The sequence below is a fragment of the Symsagittifera roscoffensis genome, chromosome 2 (assembly GCF_963678635.1).
Source record: "Symsagittifera roscoffensis chromosome 2, txSymRosc1.1, whole genome shotgun sequence".
In the NCBI taxonomy this organism is placed as follows: domain Eukaryota; kingdom Metazoa; phylum Xenacoelomorpha; order Acoela; family Convolutidae; genus Symsagittifera; species Symsagittifera roscoffensis.
In genome coordinates, this window is record NC_087063.1 from 20,168,743 (window position 1) to 20,183,647 (window position 14,905).

General features: G+C 34.5%; 1 protein-coding gene across 1 annotated transcript in view; it reads right to left on the minus strand.

The window, feature by feature from the left end:
• LOC134839735 (patatin-like phospholipase domain-containing protein 7) overlaps window positions 1–11,781 on the minus strand; it is a 53,486-nt gene extending 41,705 nt beyond the window's left edge. Inside the window, 9 exon segments of the mRNA XM_063855357.1 lie at window positions 3,709–3,994; window positions 4,208–4,254; window positions 4,338–4,719; window positions 5,537–5,596; window positions 7,300–7,576; window positions 7,820–7,869; window positions 7,939–8,039; window positions 8,136–8,217; window positions 11,620–11,781. Coding sequence (XP_063711427.1) covers window positions 3,709–3,994; window positions 4,208–4,254; window positions 4,338–4,719; window positions 5,537–5,596; window positions 7,300–7,576; window positions 7,820–7,869; window positions 7,939–8,039; window positions 8,136–8,217; window positions 11,620–11,730 — 1,396 coding nt within the window. The 5' untranslated portion in view covers window positions 11,731–11,781.
• Window positions 11,782–14,905: the final 3,124 nt, after the last annotated feature.

Here is a 14,905-nt window from a genome sequence, read left to right on the forward strand (position 1 = left end):
GGCAACTAAAGCAACAAAATTTGAGTCGAAAACAAAACTACTGTTACTTAAAAAAAGTTTGAGCTACTAAGTTTCAAAAAAATCATGACCCGTCCCTACTGAAACACGCAAAAGCATAATATTACAGTTTGCCTCAAAACTACGCATGAATAAGCCAATATAACCTAAAATGAATCCGTTTAGCCAAAAAAATATTCAAAATCAGCCCGGGTAAATTTACAAATAACACAACTTTTAATTATAGTAAAAACTCTCTAAAAAAACCAATGCTCTGGCAAGGAAGCCAATAAAAATATTACCAGATAATAAAAATGACATTTTACAAGAACCGAAAATCAACCGACTGAACTTAAACCCGAATTCAAAAGTAAATCAACATTCTTGAGACAAGCAAGAGTATTGCAATTGGGTAGAAAACTTCTTTTCCAGTAAACAACTTCAGGCACAGAATCGTCAAAAGTGTAGGAATGTTAAATTTCAGACATGCTCAATTTCAGCCGTAGACAATTTCTTGAAAGCTCAAAAAAACTACTTACATTTAAGTAGTAAATAGATGCAGTCCGTTTCCGCTGCTAGTTTTGTTTCGAATAATTTTCTTGAAAAAAATGGTTTTTTTTCGGATTCGTGGTTTTCGGACTAGTTTCCGTCGGTTCAACTCCCGTTTTTTTTTAAAATAAAATTTGTTTTAATTGGAACTGCTTTTTCGGCTTTTTGTTAAGCATGAATTCTGTTTTGATTTTGAGTTTTTTCTGTAGTTGAAAATTTTTAACTTCTGGTTGAAAATTTGTGACGTCAATTTGTCAAGTCTGATTTTTAATAAAGTTAGTCTTTATAGTGTTTTGATTTAACGGTTTCAGCTTATATTTATGTGGCATAAAGATTTTATATTGCGTTGTTTCGAGGTCAAAAACTCCTCTTCGACAAAAACAGGTATTATTACACTTGCGAAAACAAGTCTGAAATCGGGAGCAAGACTTTTTTTTCCGGTGAACAACTTTTCTTACACGTTTTGAAATTTCTTCAACTTGCTTTTTAAACAAATCTTCAGAGCTTCCAGGTTTCTTCCACTTGGCCTAGACTTAACGCCGTCGCCTTTCTACCCTAAGCTCTGGGGTTTGACTTTCAGCCGGACCTTGAGTTTTTTTTTTCAATATATATGTAAAAAATCAGCAAAAATTGAATAGTTGGATTTCCATGATTCTGTTAAAATTTTTTCGACTTAGTTGCCACACCACAACTCTTGTTTGTCTTGTAAGCAACTTTCAATGCAAGCGCAACAGTTAATCTTTGTAGGTTCAGGGAGGTGATTTTTTAAAAATCAATTTGTTTTTCGGTTCAACAGGTGCCTACTCAAAGAGTGTCGGCTTAGTTGCCAAATCACTGCTTTTTGTTTTTTTGTGCCGTAAGCAACATCCTTTTTAGTTGAAAATTCAAGCGTTGTTCATTATAATTTCAGGTGGGACTTGAAACAAAGGATTTTTTATGAAATCATGTTTTTTTTGCTCACTTTGTGTCTCCTCAAAGATTGCTGGCTTCATTTCCTCTTCGTAAGTTTTGTCCCGTTACTAATTTAATGTTCAAATTTCTGGCATGATAGCCTTGAATGAACTTCTATAGAGACATACGAATATTTAATTTGTGGTAGAACTAGTTTTTTTCAACGTTTTCCATTTCTTCGAGTTATGTTTTTGGATGTTTGTGGTTACCCGCTAGTGGTGCGAAGCTCTGCTTCGCCTATATGAAAACATATTTGAAAAAAAATTACTGCCTAAAATGAACTCCATCTGTTTTACTACCTAAATGATAGTAGTTTTAGTTGAATTTTAATAACAGAGGCGAAGCTGAGCTTCGCACTACTTGCGATACAAATAGATCTATCAAAATGAATGAAGATAGCTGTGAAAAATACAGAATGCAATATTTAAGTCGCGGGACAAAATTTACCAAGAGGTAACAAATTAGAAATGAAACGGGGAGAAACTCTTAATTCCAAAACAAAACGTAAAAATTCAAAACTAATTTTAAAAATTCAAGTCCGCCTTCCCCTCAGAACGCGCGCACACAATTTTTTTTACTAACAGAGGCGCAAAACCTAGCAAGAACACGACAAAAAAGCAGCATTACAAAATGAAGCAAGAAAAGATAGAAAAAAGCAACGTATTAGTTAACTTTGCTACGTATGGGCTTCAAACTTCCGACCTCGAGAATGAGATCCTCACGCCCTGCTCTCCCGGTCACGAACGCTAAACAACCGGCACGCACTAGTCACAAAAGAAGCAGCTACAAATGCTAACAAATTGCCAATGCAATGCAGCAAAACTGGCAACAAATATAAAGAGACACAATTTTGCAAGTAATGGTTTGGAATATAGCAAACTGAAAGCATCCACACTAATGATGCATGAAATAAAAATTTTAAAGCATAAAGCCAAATTATGTATAAATTATGCATTTCACAAAACTGCGAGATAAATTGAGTAAAAACATTTCTGAAATCGAGTTTTTATTATTTTTATGTTGTTTGAAACAAATAGCTTCTTTGTCGGTTCATTTGATTAATTTAAAATGTATGAAATGTGTTAACGTATTACGATTCGAATGTCACAGCAGACGCTATCAAAAAACAGTAAGAGTGCCACTAAAAATGGCACCAAAATTTGTAAATTAAGCTAGAAAAAAAGAATCATCGTAATAAAATACTAACGCTCATCAAAGTTCGCTAGTGTGAAAACAAATCAAGCGACGCAATAAGAGGCTACTAAGCCGATATAAAAAAAGTTGAAAACCTATTTAACCACAAAAATTAAAAAAAAAATTGAACTTAACAAACCGAGTTGGTAAATTTTTTAATGAAGATATAAAGCAATCATCGACATAGAGGTGAATTTGCACTTCACATACAAAACCAAAAAAAAATGACCGATAACGCTACTGGGAAAAACTGAATGAGTAAAACTTTGAGTCTACAAAATTTCTTAAGTGACGCACCGCCAATTATGAGTCTACATAATTACTAAGTCACGCAAGCAAATTATGACGCATTAGCAGTACGAGTTAATTTTTAAAACGCAATTTACCAACTAACATGCCTCAATTTATAGAGCGGATGCAAGTTAACTAGTATACGAAGAAGTTTGGAACCCCCTTATTTTGTTGCTGGTCATTCCCTACCTCTACGCTACAGATCCATGATACCTTAAAGCTAAACTGCTATTTGATATAATATAATAGTCTGTGTTAAAATCCTTAGCATTGGCTGCAATAGCTGGTTATTGATCAAAATGAACACTTTCAAAGTGAACATAATTTGTCGCAATAATATTTGCATTGCAACAATATTTGCGACTTAGGTTGGAAAAAAAGAAAGTTTATACTATAACACAATTTGCATGTGTAAATAGGCCGGATATTTTAAATGCTTACATTCTCAAAATATGCCTGTTGCAACAGAAAGGCCCAGTAGAGGAATGCGAATGAGTCCATATCCAGGAGAAAGTTTTTTACGGCAAAAAAGTCTAGTACCCGATTGCAATACACTTGCTGATCACAAAGATAACAAATTGAGCATGATAGCAGCCGGCACGTGAAAGCAACTTCACGTTTCTATATATTTGTAAGAAACTTGTAAACGGGTAAAACTCTACTTGTAAACGGGTGAAACTGAACTGGTAGCTTCAACTATCGTTTAAAAACTATCATTTCACTTACCAGCGGGGTCAAAGGTCACTGAACTCCACTTCATCTTCGGACTCACATCTCTGCTTCTCGACCCACCCTCACTGTCGCCCGAATTGAAACTCTCCTCTGACTTCAGTCTCTCCTTCTGACTCTTCTTGACCTTAACCTTCTTCTTAGGTGTACCCGAGGGGGTGAGATTGTATGGACTGAGGGAGGCGTTGGATGAGTCATGGTCGGACCCGTCTGGTTTGTAGCTGGTAGTCAAGTGCGTGGCTGTAGGCGACTTCTTCAAAATCGGATTACCAATTTTGGGATCCTAAAAACTTCTAGGGTGGACGACAGATTCGCACTTTTTTGTTCTACTTCCCAAATTTTACACCTCTCGAAATTAGATTCAAACGCTTCATTCTGATGAGCTCATATGCTTAACGTTTTCTATAAAACGCTAGCCTAACAAAAGGACCCGGTCACGGAGTTACATAGTCATACAACAGGTCTCACTTACAACCTTACAACAGGTGACGCTAGCCTTACAACAGATCACAGAATCACATAGAGCAAACAAGTAAAAATGGTCTAAAATTACCTATTTCTACCTCAGCAAATTAAACGCTGAAAAACCCAAACGGGTCAAAGGTTATAATTGAGTTTTTCGAAACTTTCCTTGTTTGATCCACTTTTGTCACCTCCACTCGCTGTGACAGTCCCACTGGTGGTCCCAGAGCTATTACTAGCACCCATATTCGGTTTCGCAGAATACATTAGCTCCTCACAGAGACCCAACTGGTCATGCAATGTCGCAAAGGTCACTCTCTGCATGCGGACCATGATCACTTGTATGACCCTAATCATGGTCTCTGGGTACTTCTCAAATACAGGGATGAAAGCACTGAATGGCATTTTGACAACAGTCGAGTCACAGACTGCTCGAGCGGAGACAGTTTTCATCCTCTCCTCTCTACCGGTGAGGTTGCCAATGAATGACAGGAGACTGTAGATGCTCTCTCCATTCGTGGCTTCTTTTACCGGCCACTCTTTTTCCTAATTACAAAAAAAACTCATCCAAAGAAATACATTCTAGCAACTTAGTAGCCTGCATTTTCAATTCATTTACTTTTTCTTCGGTTAATTATTTCAGAATACTGTTTTCATTTTACGTCGTCAATCTATTGCAGAACAAAAACAGAATTTCTTAGAATTTTTTTTCTATTTCAGGTTAGTGTCTTTTCTTGTACGTCGTGTGATGATAAAATTAAACGAACGCGTAGAAATTTTGCGATATAGGCATAAACGACAACAATTTTCTTCGAAATATAAATAATCAAGAACTGTTTTTCAAAAAAAAAATTCAATTTTTTGCACTAAAAATTTTAATTTCAAAAGTTTTTTTTGCCAGAGAAGCGCTAAATGAAGCTTCCAAAACTAGTTTTACTTTTAGTAAAATCAAGTTTGTTAGCCTAAATTACTTATTTTCATATATAACTATCGTTGTACTCGCTCGAAAATAGACGAAAAATCAAAAACTTCAAACCAGTTTAACTCGACACTGGGAAAAGTTTTTGTACATTTTTTAAATCACCAATTAAAGGGTTTTAATGACATATCACTTAACCCAATCCAATGATTATTTAGGGTACCTGATTTTGAGAGGAAAACAAAAAAAAGACACAAACTAAAACACACAGAATATAAAGCTCCTCCCCATTTGCATTGGTCGGAACAACAAACTTACCACTAGTGGGTCAAATGGAAGGATTTATTAACCAACCTCGCAAAATTTTGAAAGTTGAAAAAGTAGAACGAATAGATTTTGTCAAAGATGAGCGAAAGCGCCATTGGAAAAACTGATATGAATTACCTGGTGGCGAATACTGACGACAATTTTTCCACTCTGCACCACGTAAATTGTGTCGTCCGGCTAAAATAGTTTGCAATAAAACAAATACCAATATGTGAAAACTTAATTTTTAAACAAGGTAATTAAGTATTGAAATATATATTTAAATTAATGATGCTTTCAGACTACTGGTTTTATGACAAACATGACACAAAATTGATGCGGAGTTTCGCAACATTTGCGATACAACTCAAACATACAAAAAATAAGTCGAAAAAAAGAGAAAAATGTTGAAAAAACTAGGCTAACCAAAATTTTCTCGATAAAAGATAACTTGGAATCCAACCAAAGATGGAGGTATTTGTTGGATATTTTTAGAATTCGTTATATTGATGCGGGATGAAATGAATGATTAAAAAAGTTGGACTTGCCCAAAAACCTTAGTTGTTTCTCACTAAGATAAGTGAGCAAAGTGAAAACTTTCCCCAAAGACATAAAATTTCTTACAAAAAATGAGGAGTCGCCTCTTCTGAAGGATAAGATTTCCAAAATCGGTTTTTCGTTAAAAACTTAAAAATTTACAGGGTAGTTTTTGAGAAAAAAATAACAAAGTTTCCAAAAAACGGCAAATAAATCAAAATCTTGAGTTTTCCGAAAAGCATAGCTTTTTGTGTGAAAATATTAGGCAGTAGCCGCTGATGCAGAAGATAATCATGCAAGCAGTTGTTTCGATTGAACGCAAAAACTTACATTAAGAAGGGTAGTTTTCGAGAAAAGTCAAATAGATTTTAAAAAAGTTAAAAATCAAATATAGTCTTTTCCGAGGGCCATAACTTTGGTGTAAAGAAAATTGGCCATAGTCGATTTTTCAGAGACACTTTCCACAACCCGTTGTTTCGATTGAAACTAAAATCTCAGATAAGTGAGAGTATTTTTTGAGAAAATCAAAAAACGGTTAGAAAAAATTAAAAAACGGACTATTCCAAGTTACTTCAATAACCGCATCGGTTCACACAAAACTAAAGGTTTCCAAGCAAGCTATGAAACTTTGAAGCATTCCAAGTTATTTCATAGATCGAATCGTTTTGCAAAAAACTTAAGCTTTTGTAAGCAAGCATTCAAGCTCTGAAATTTTAAGATTTCAAGTTACTTTATTGACCAAATCGATTTGCAGAAATTAAAGTTGCTCAAAGCAAGCTATTTGAGCCATTATACTTTGAAACATTTTACATCGTTTCACAAAGCAAATCATTTTGCGAAAAATTTAGCTTTTTAAGCACGCTTTTCCAGCTCTGAAACTTTGAAATGGTTCAAGTTATTTCATTGACCGAAACGATTCGCGAAAACTTTTTTCAAAATTTTTCAGAGCAAGCTATTCACGCGAGGAAATTTTGAAAAATCGCATAACACAGATCGGTTTGCAAAAAGCTAGTTTTTCTAAGAAAAGAAGCTGCTGTTTTTTTTGTTCGTTTCTGAATTAAATCAATCTGGATTAAAAAAATTGGAAAAAAGGACAGGTACTCTCCAGCCTTGAAAACGAATCGAGTTCATTTTGTCTAAAGAATTGAATTTTTGTCTAAAATAATTCTAGAATATCCCAGACTAAAAAATGTTTGAAAGTTTTAGAATAATCTTAGTCTTCAATTGAACGTTAAGCCTAAGGAATTTTCTAAACGTTGCATTCGGCAAAGCTAAAACATTGCGCTCAGTTAAACATTGCGTCCATAGCGCATTCCGACTTTCATTTAATATATAAGATTTTGAGTAAAATGTAGCAAACTTACATCCCCAATATTAAACAAATACAGTCCAGCTGCAATGTGTTTAGTCTCTATGAACTTGAACAGTTCCAGGAACAGAGGTCTCTCTAGGTAGCCAAAAACCCTCACAGACTTCAGAAGATAGAACATCTCCATGGGGATTTCGTCACTCATGCTACTGCTTGTTCCCACCATGAAGTGCACACTGCTTCTGTGACGTAATTTGGCCAGCTCGGGGTCGAGAAAGTAGTCCGAGGGCTCCCTTCGCATGTAGCTCTCGCTAGTGTTGGATCGCATCAAGCTAGACAAACAATAACTCTTTAAAAATGTTTTCTAAAAAGCCTAGAATGAGATGCATTTAATCAACGTTGACTTTAAAGAGGGACAGCGCACATCTATTACAAAAAATTTGCCAGGCATTTTAGAGGGAAAATCTTTTTTCATCAGCGCGCTCTTTTTATCTGAGCACATTTGAAGAAAAAAAACAATTTTCAATATCAGGTTCATTCCCTTTAAACAAATTGGCATTTAAGATGCTACGAACGTTCGTTTCCTCGGAATCATCCTTTTCTTCTGCTCTACACTTTCTGCCACCTAAAACAAGCATCAGTTTCGCAGTCTTTCTAATCCAGCTTCACATCGAGCAGCCAATAAATAATTTACTTTTCGAAGCAACTTCCGACCGTAGAAGGCGACTTTGTCCCGCTTTCGAAACCTGGGTCGTTTCTCCTTGCTCAATTTCAATTTTTCCATTTTTTCAGCAACTGTAAGAGAAGTAAATAAACATCAGAAATATTAACCCGCTAATGTCTTTTATTTTCTACTAAAAGTGTGTTTTATAAACAGAATGAGAAACTAACGTTGGGTTCTGTATCTTCTAATAAAGAGCATAGCGCCAAGAACAACTGCCAATACCGAACACAGGGCGAAGATGACGACCGTCTAAAAAAAAACAGGAAAGCCAGTTACTGTGCAAATTGCACAGAATGTTCCGACCATTGTCTTAAAAAATATATATATATTTCAAATTAGTGTCGTTTTTTTGTGGTGCCACAGTAAGACAAATAGATCGAAACAAAAAAAAACAAAACAAAAATTTCTGTAGAAAAATTACTAGAAAAACGAAAAAAATCGTTTTGATTTTTTCACTCCCAGAATGGGAATAAAAAATTTTTAAAACTAACTTTACTTGAGTAAAAATAAGTTTTCACGGCTTCAATTATGCTTAAATAGACTATTGTAAGGCTGCAAAACTTAATTTGACAAATCTCATTTAAAAAAAAATAAACCAAGCTCCAAAATAAACCAAATAAAAAATCAAACCGGTTTTTCTCGACACCGAGAAAAATTGTTCAATGTTTTTAATGTCGTTCAAATCAAAACTGAAAGGCCTTTAATGTGATATATAACTGAGCCCATTCCGATGGTTATTTATGTAGCTGGTTTTGAGTGCAAAAACAAAAAAAAACCAGGATAGTCGGTTGCTGTGCAAGTAGCACAGAATGTTCCACTCACATGTTCCATTTTTTTCTTCGAGTTAGTGTCTTTTTTGAACGTCGTGTGATAATACAACAATATGAAAGCGTAGAAATTTGGTGTATTTGGCATAAACGAATCCAATGGTCTTCACAAAAAAAACAAATTGAAAAATAAAAAACTTTTCAATTTTTTGCACTAGAAAAAGAAATTTTGCCAAGAAGAACAAAATGACATTTTCAATTGTCCGAACAAAAAAGGACTCAAAAGAACCAAAAAAACACAAATACAAGCCATTGAAAAATTTTAAAATAAAATTGATGAAACAATCTGACCAACTTAATTAACATGGTTGATTCTAATTGGTTTCGTTTCAAACGCGCTGGTATGTTAAGTTTCGAAAAATGTGTCAAAATTTTTCGAAGATGCGAACTTAAACTACAATTTAACAGAAAACTTAAGGGCCTTTAAAATGCAACAAAAAAACAAGGAAACAAGCCTTGGAAAAAGTTTAAAACAAATTTTGGTTTCCCTAGTTTTTTCAACATTATTTTTTTTCGGCTTATGTTTTTTTATATTTGTGTTGTATCGCAAGTGGTACGAAACTTGCGATACAACACAAATATAAAAAAACATAAGCCGAAAAAAAATAATGTTGAAAAAACTAGGGAAACCAAAATTTTCGTATCTCACGATAAAAGAAACAACTAAAGACCCAGCTAAAGCTGGAGGTACGTATTTGAAATTAAATAAGTTCGCTATACTGATGCGGTACGAAATGTGTGATTTCAAAAATTGGACTTTGCCCAAAATCTTATAAACCAAAATAAGTAGAAAGAGTTAAAAATTTTGAGATAATCATTTTCCCAAGGAAATAACACAAGATAAGAAAAGATCAAAAAGTTGCCGCTTCTACGGGGAAAATTATAGCGATCAATTGATTCAATTTTATTTTTCATCTAAGATGCGATCATGTAAATTTGAGAAAATCAAAAAGTTTCTATAAAACGGTCAAAAAATCCAAAAAACGGTCAAAAGACTTTTCAAAATCCGTAAACTTTTTCTGGAGAAAAGCAGGTTGTGGCCGCTTAAGCAGAGAAAATTCTCAACACCGAGTATCTGGGTTGAACACAACATGAGAACTGGCCCGGTAATTTTCGCGTAAATGTCAATAAGTTTTCAAAAAACTGTCAAGTTACAAAATTTTGACTAGTTTGAAGACCATATTTTTTTTCTCATACAAACTTGGCATAGCTCATTATAAAAAAAAACTTTCAACAAACTGTTGTTTTAATTAAAACGTGACATCAGATTTGGCAGGATAGTTAGCGAGAAAAGTCCAAAAAAAACGGCCAACAAATCAAAAATTTGACATTTCGGAGAATCAGCGCTGCTTGTGTGAAAAACGAGGCTTGTTTGAAAAGAGGAGATTCAAGCAACCTTTCTTAAGCAACCTTTCAGATTTGGGAGGTTAGTTCTTGAGAAAAATCACGAACTTTAAAAAACGTTCAAAAAATCAAAATTTCTGAGGGCCATAACTTATTGTGTAAAAATTTTTGTGAGTTGCCGCTAATGCAGGGAACCTTCCCACTAAGCTTTATCTACACTGAACTCACAACATCAGATTTGGGAGGTTATTTTTTGAGAAAAATCGAAAAGATTAAACAAAACGGTCAAAAATTGATAATTTGACTATTCCGAGGGCCATAACTTTGTGTGTGAAAAATTGGGGAATAGCAGGTTATGCAGGGAAGCTTTTATAAAACCATATTTCTCATTAAAACCGGAAACTCAGATTTGATAGAGGTAGTTTTCGATAAAAAATATGGTTCAAAAATTCCACCACAGGCTTTTTCGAAGGCTGTAGACAGAGGTGTCAAGTAAAAAGAGACTCTAGGGGAGTATGCAGGCACGCGTTTGCAGATATGCAGGGAGTAGGCGGTCTTTCAATTGATACCTCTTGTTTGAAAATCAGCAGAATTTTCTGAGAAAAATTACAACTTTTGCGAAAAACTTTTCCGAAACCAAAAAAAAAGAAATTTCAACAAACCGATTGGGTAATAAACTTGACACAGAGGCGAAGCTGCGCTTCGCAAACACTAGCGAGAACACGACAAAAAGAAGCTCTAAGTTCTAAAACGTGCCATAAGAAAAAGTAAGCCTCGAATTAGTAAACATTGGGCGTCTCGGACTCGAACCTACAACCTGCTGCGACCTAGAAACTTTAAGTCTCACGCACTAACCACTCAGCCACGGACGAAAAGTTCATCTCAAACACTAGCCACAAATAAAGCCGAGAACAGATACTATGAAACTTCAAATGCTAGAGATCGTGATCAAGCTAAAAGGCACACAAATGAAAAATTTTATTTGAGAGTTAGGTTAGAAAAAAAGAGGGTTCTTACTAAAACACTAGCTGCTCGCTAGCGTAATAAAAAGGGAACAATCTGACCACCAGCCGCTTCGTAGGCAAACACTTTACATCAAAAAATTGCAGTTACTCCACGCTTCCTTTGTTTTCGCAAAAAAAAATTTACCTGATAAGTTACATTTACACAATAGTTACAATAAACAAATGAGAATTCACTCACAGTCATTTTTCGTTATTCGCTTCTTTTGTAATCAAAATTTGAACTGCTTGTAACTGGTGTGTATGTAAGTTTAAGTTTCTGATTTGTGAAGCTGTCGTCAGAGCAAAGAACTCCTGATCTCATGACTGATTCAGCTATTTGATACATGAAAACTCGTTTTGCTTCAGTCTGAACGGAATGAAATAATTCAATCATGAAAACAAACGCTTCATTTTTCTAGCTTAATATATCATTTTTCAGTTCAAAAGTTTTAAAAAACGGATAACTAAATACTGACGATATTCATGTTGGTTTCGTCCCTTTCGATGTCACCTGTCGCGTAGTTATAATATTGGCGAAGTAGTTTTTGTCTGTACTCGGAATCCAAAAATGATCGGAACCAGATCATTCAGAGCTCATAAACTCTCGTAGACAGCATCGGACAATTCACATCATCTCACTATCTGGAATACTTACGTGATAAAATTGCAAATAATAGTCAAGCAGGGTCCAAACAATAGTCAAATAAAAATATGTTTGATTACTTCCTGCAGGGCCGCTTGTTTGATACAACGCTGAGGCGAATTTAGGAGGAGCCTTTATTTTACGCTATCTGATACTATTTCAAGCTGTCAATTTTTCATCGATCAACCCCAAATTTTTTTAAAGGCGCCTTTGCCCCCATTAACAAAAATTTGTTGGAATGAGTGACCACCAAAAGAAAGCGCAATTTTTGTCAAAAGAATGCCCATTTTAGCGTTCTCGGAGAGCTCGAACAATCAACGTAGCCGGCCCAAAAAGATCGACCGAAATGTTTTGAAAATATGTTTTGAAAATACTACCATCCCTTACCCACCTCGAGAAAATCCGAAGTTCGCATCTACTATTTAATATTTGACTTCAAAGGATAAGGATAATAGGAACGAATTTAAATAATTTAATTATATCTGCGATGTCCGAATAGCTATTGGCAATTTATATTGATTTAAATGGTCGTTTTTAGATGATCATCACTCAGTACGGACGGGTGCAAGGAGTATATCTATGATTCAGCAGTTTGCCAAAAAAGCAAATCCATTTATGGATCCAATGACGTAAAGATTGACAGAATGTAATAATTCTTCGATATCTTGTCTTGACTCTGAAAGTTCGCAAATTTGCTCCAATTTAGTGAACAAATAAAAAGAGCTAACACCGCATGGTGCATGAAGTAGGGTATTGGAACCTGATCTAAACTACATTTTATGATTGGATAAATTAAATGTTTTACCAATGTAAAGTATTTAATATTAACCAATCATGATCCATCTAACTAACAACCCACTTATTTGTAAGTGCTGAAGTTACTTGTAATTTCAGCACCAGAGAGATTTGAATTTAACTTAGAAATTAGTTGGACTCTCCCGAGCACTTCAGCAGCCGCAATAAACCAGTATACCCTAGATCTATTGAGCCTAGCAGAGACTAGTTAAACAACCTGAGACTAGATAGTATAAGAGTAAGATTAGGATCGGTATTAGACTAAGAAGTTGCACGAATCTATCCGGCCGAAAATAAGATAGCGTGACGAGCAGACGGTGTACCCTATCCGAAATTACTCTATGAGTTACACTTCGGTCCTAACTCATCTGGTGCGACCATAAGTCTCGAACAAGACCTTAATAGATTAGAATTAACCAAAATAGATTAGAAATTAGACAAAAACATTTACAAAAATGTTATACGACAATAATTTAATCGAAATGTCTCTACGACTCAATAGATCAGAGCCAATATTCCGAACCATAACAGAACTACCCGGAATTGGAAGAAGACCTCGAACCAAAGACGACATACGACAAAGTAGAAACTTGCCGTATAGTTATATGATAGTTCGGCAAAAGCCAGAACAAACTTTTATATTTCGAATACTACTTGCAATGAATTTAGATTTCCATTTGCAAACATAAAACCTTGAAGTTACTCTTCAAAATCATTTCAGGCGCTAAACAAATTTATTAATATACAATAACGATTGATAAAAAGATCTAAGATCGTTTTCCTAAAACTCTGCAGTATTATACAAAACATGTTTGAAAAATATTTATTGGAAAATAAAAATAAAAATTAGTAGCATGACAATAAATGGTTAGTAATCATAAATCATCCTGTTGTTCCAGCTTCATCATCTAAAACATAACAGCAATCATAAACCCACTAATATCATCAAAACACTAAATCTTTCCTTTACACACATTTAAAATTTTATTAAAACTTAAATTCACTTAATTTTAAAACCAGATCATCAAGGCTTATCCTTGGATCTTAAATCATTTTCTACTTAATTAAATTTCAAATTTGATCATCAAGGCTTATCCTTGGATCAAACAGAACAACTTTGTTCTCCCCCACCCACTTAATTAGTGTCTAACGACCTCAAACGTCGATTCACTACCCAACCCTTTCTAAAGACCTAAGACTAATAGACATTTTTAAACAAAACTAATCATTCAAATTAAGATAAACAGTGAAGAACTTCGGTTATTCATCCTTCACTTGACCCCCCCCCCCCCTCTTACCAGACCCAGGATAAATCTTAGACTTAGTAAGTTTAAAATAGTATCTAACGAACTACTCGCGTTCTAATTATACCTGAACCTTGTGGATCGATTTACTATTCTCCAACCCTTGAACACAATCACTACCCCTAAGTAAGATTAAGTAAGTTAACACCTTAACTTATACTAGCCACGAGAAAGTAAAAAATCATTCTTCGGAATCGATATACTTTTCTCTCCAACCCTGAACAAACAGACCCAGGTTAAGCTAACCAAAAAATCGTAAGAACTAACAGTTTAGGAAAATAGAAATCATTTAACAACCCTTTGCATCCGTCATTCTAAACCTTATGTCATTTAAAAACCTAGGAAATAAACAAACAATCGTTTTACACAATTGTGAAATAGATAACAAAAAATACGACCTTGTAATCACACCTCATACACAAACAGTTGGATACATTCGAACAAAACGACAAACACTAAAAAGAAAATAATAACGAAACAAAGACAAATAACACGAAAAAGATTTTCAAAAAATCGAAACGCATTTTCAGAATCAGAAACCAACAGTTTAGACGAACTTTACAAACTAAAAGAATCAATAGATAAAAATTGCCCAATTCACGATCAATTATATTTCTCTGACTCAGAAACAACTTCAAATTCATCACAAAGAGGAAAAAGAAGAATAAAAAAGCAGTACAAACACAAACCAGTACATTTATACAATTGGAATCAACCAATTCGACACATTAATAATTACATATTAACAGTAATCGAACGAAAAAATGAGTTCAACGCACACCCCAGGTGAAGAAACTCCAGATGATGATGAAATCTTTCCTTTTATAGTAGACGCAGATACTGATAGAGGACAACACATATTTTGTCAAAATTTACTCGTAAATTTATTTGAACCCGGAATTAGTCCATGTAAAACAGAGTTCCCAGATGTAAAAATCAAAAGACAAATCATAGACCACTATTTAAAAGATATATGCAACATAACACAACAGTATGGAATCTACTCCATAGAATTCACCT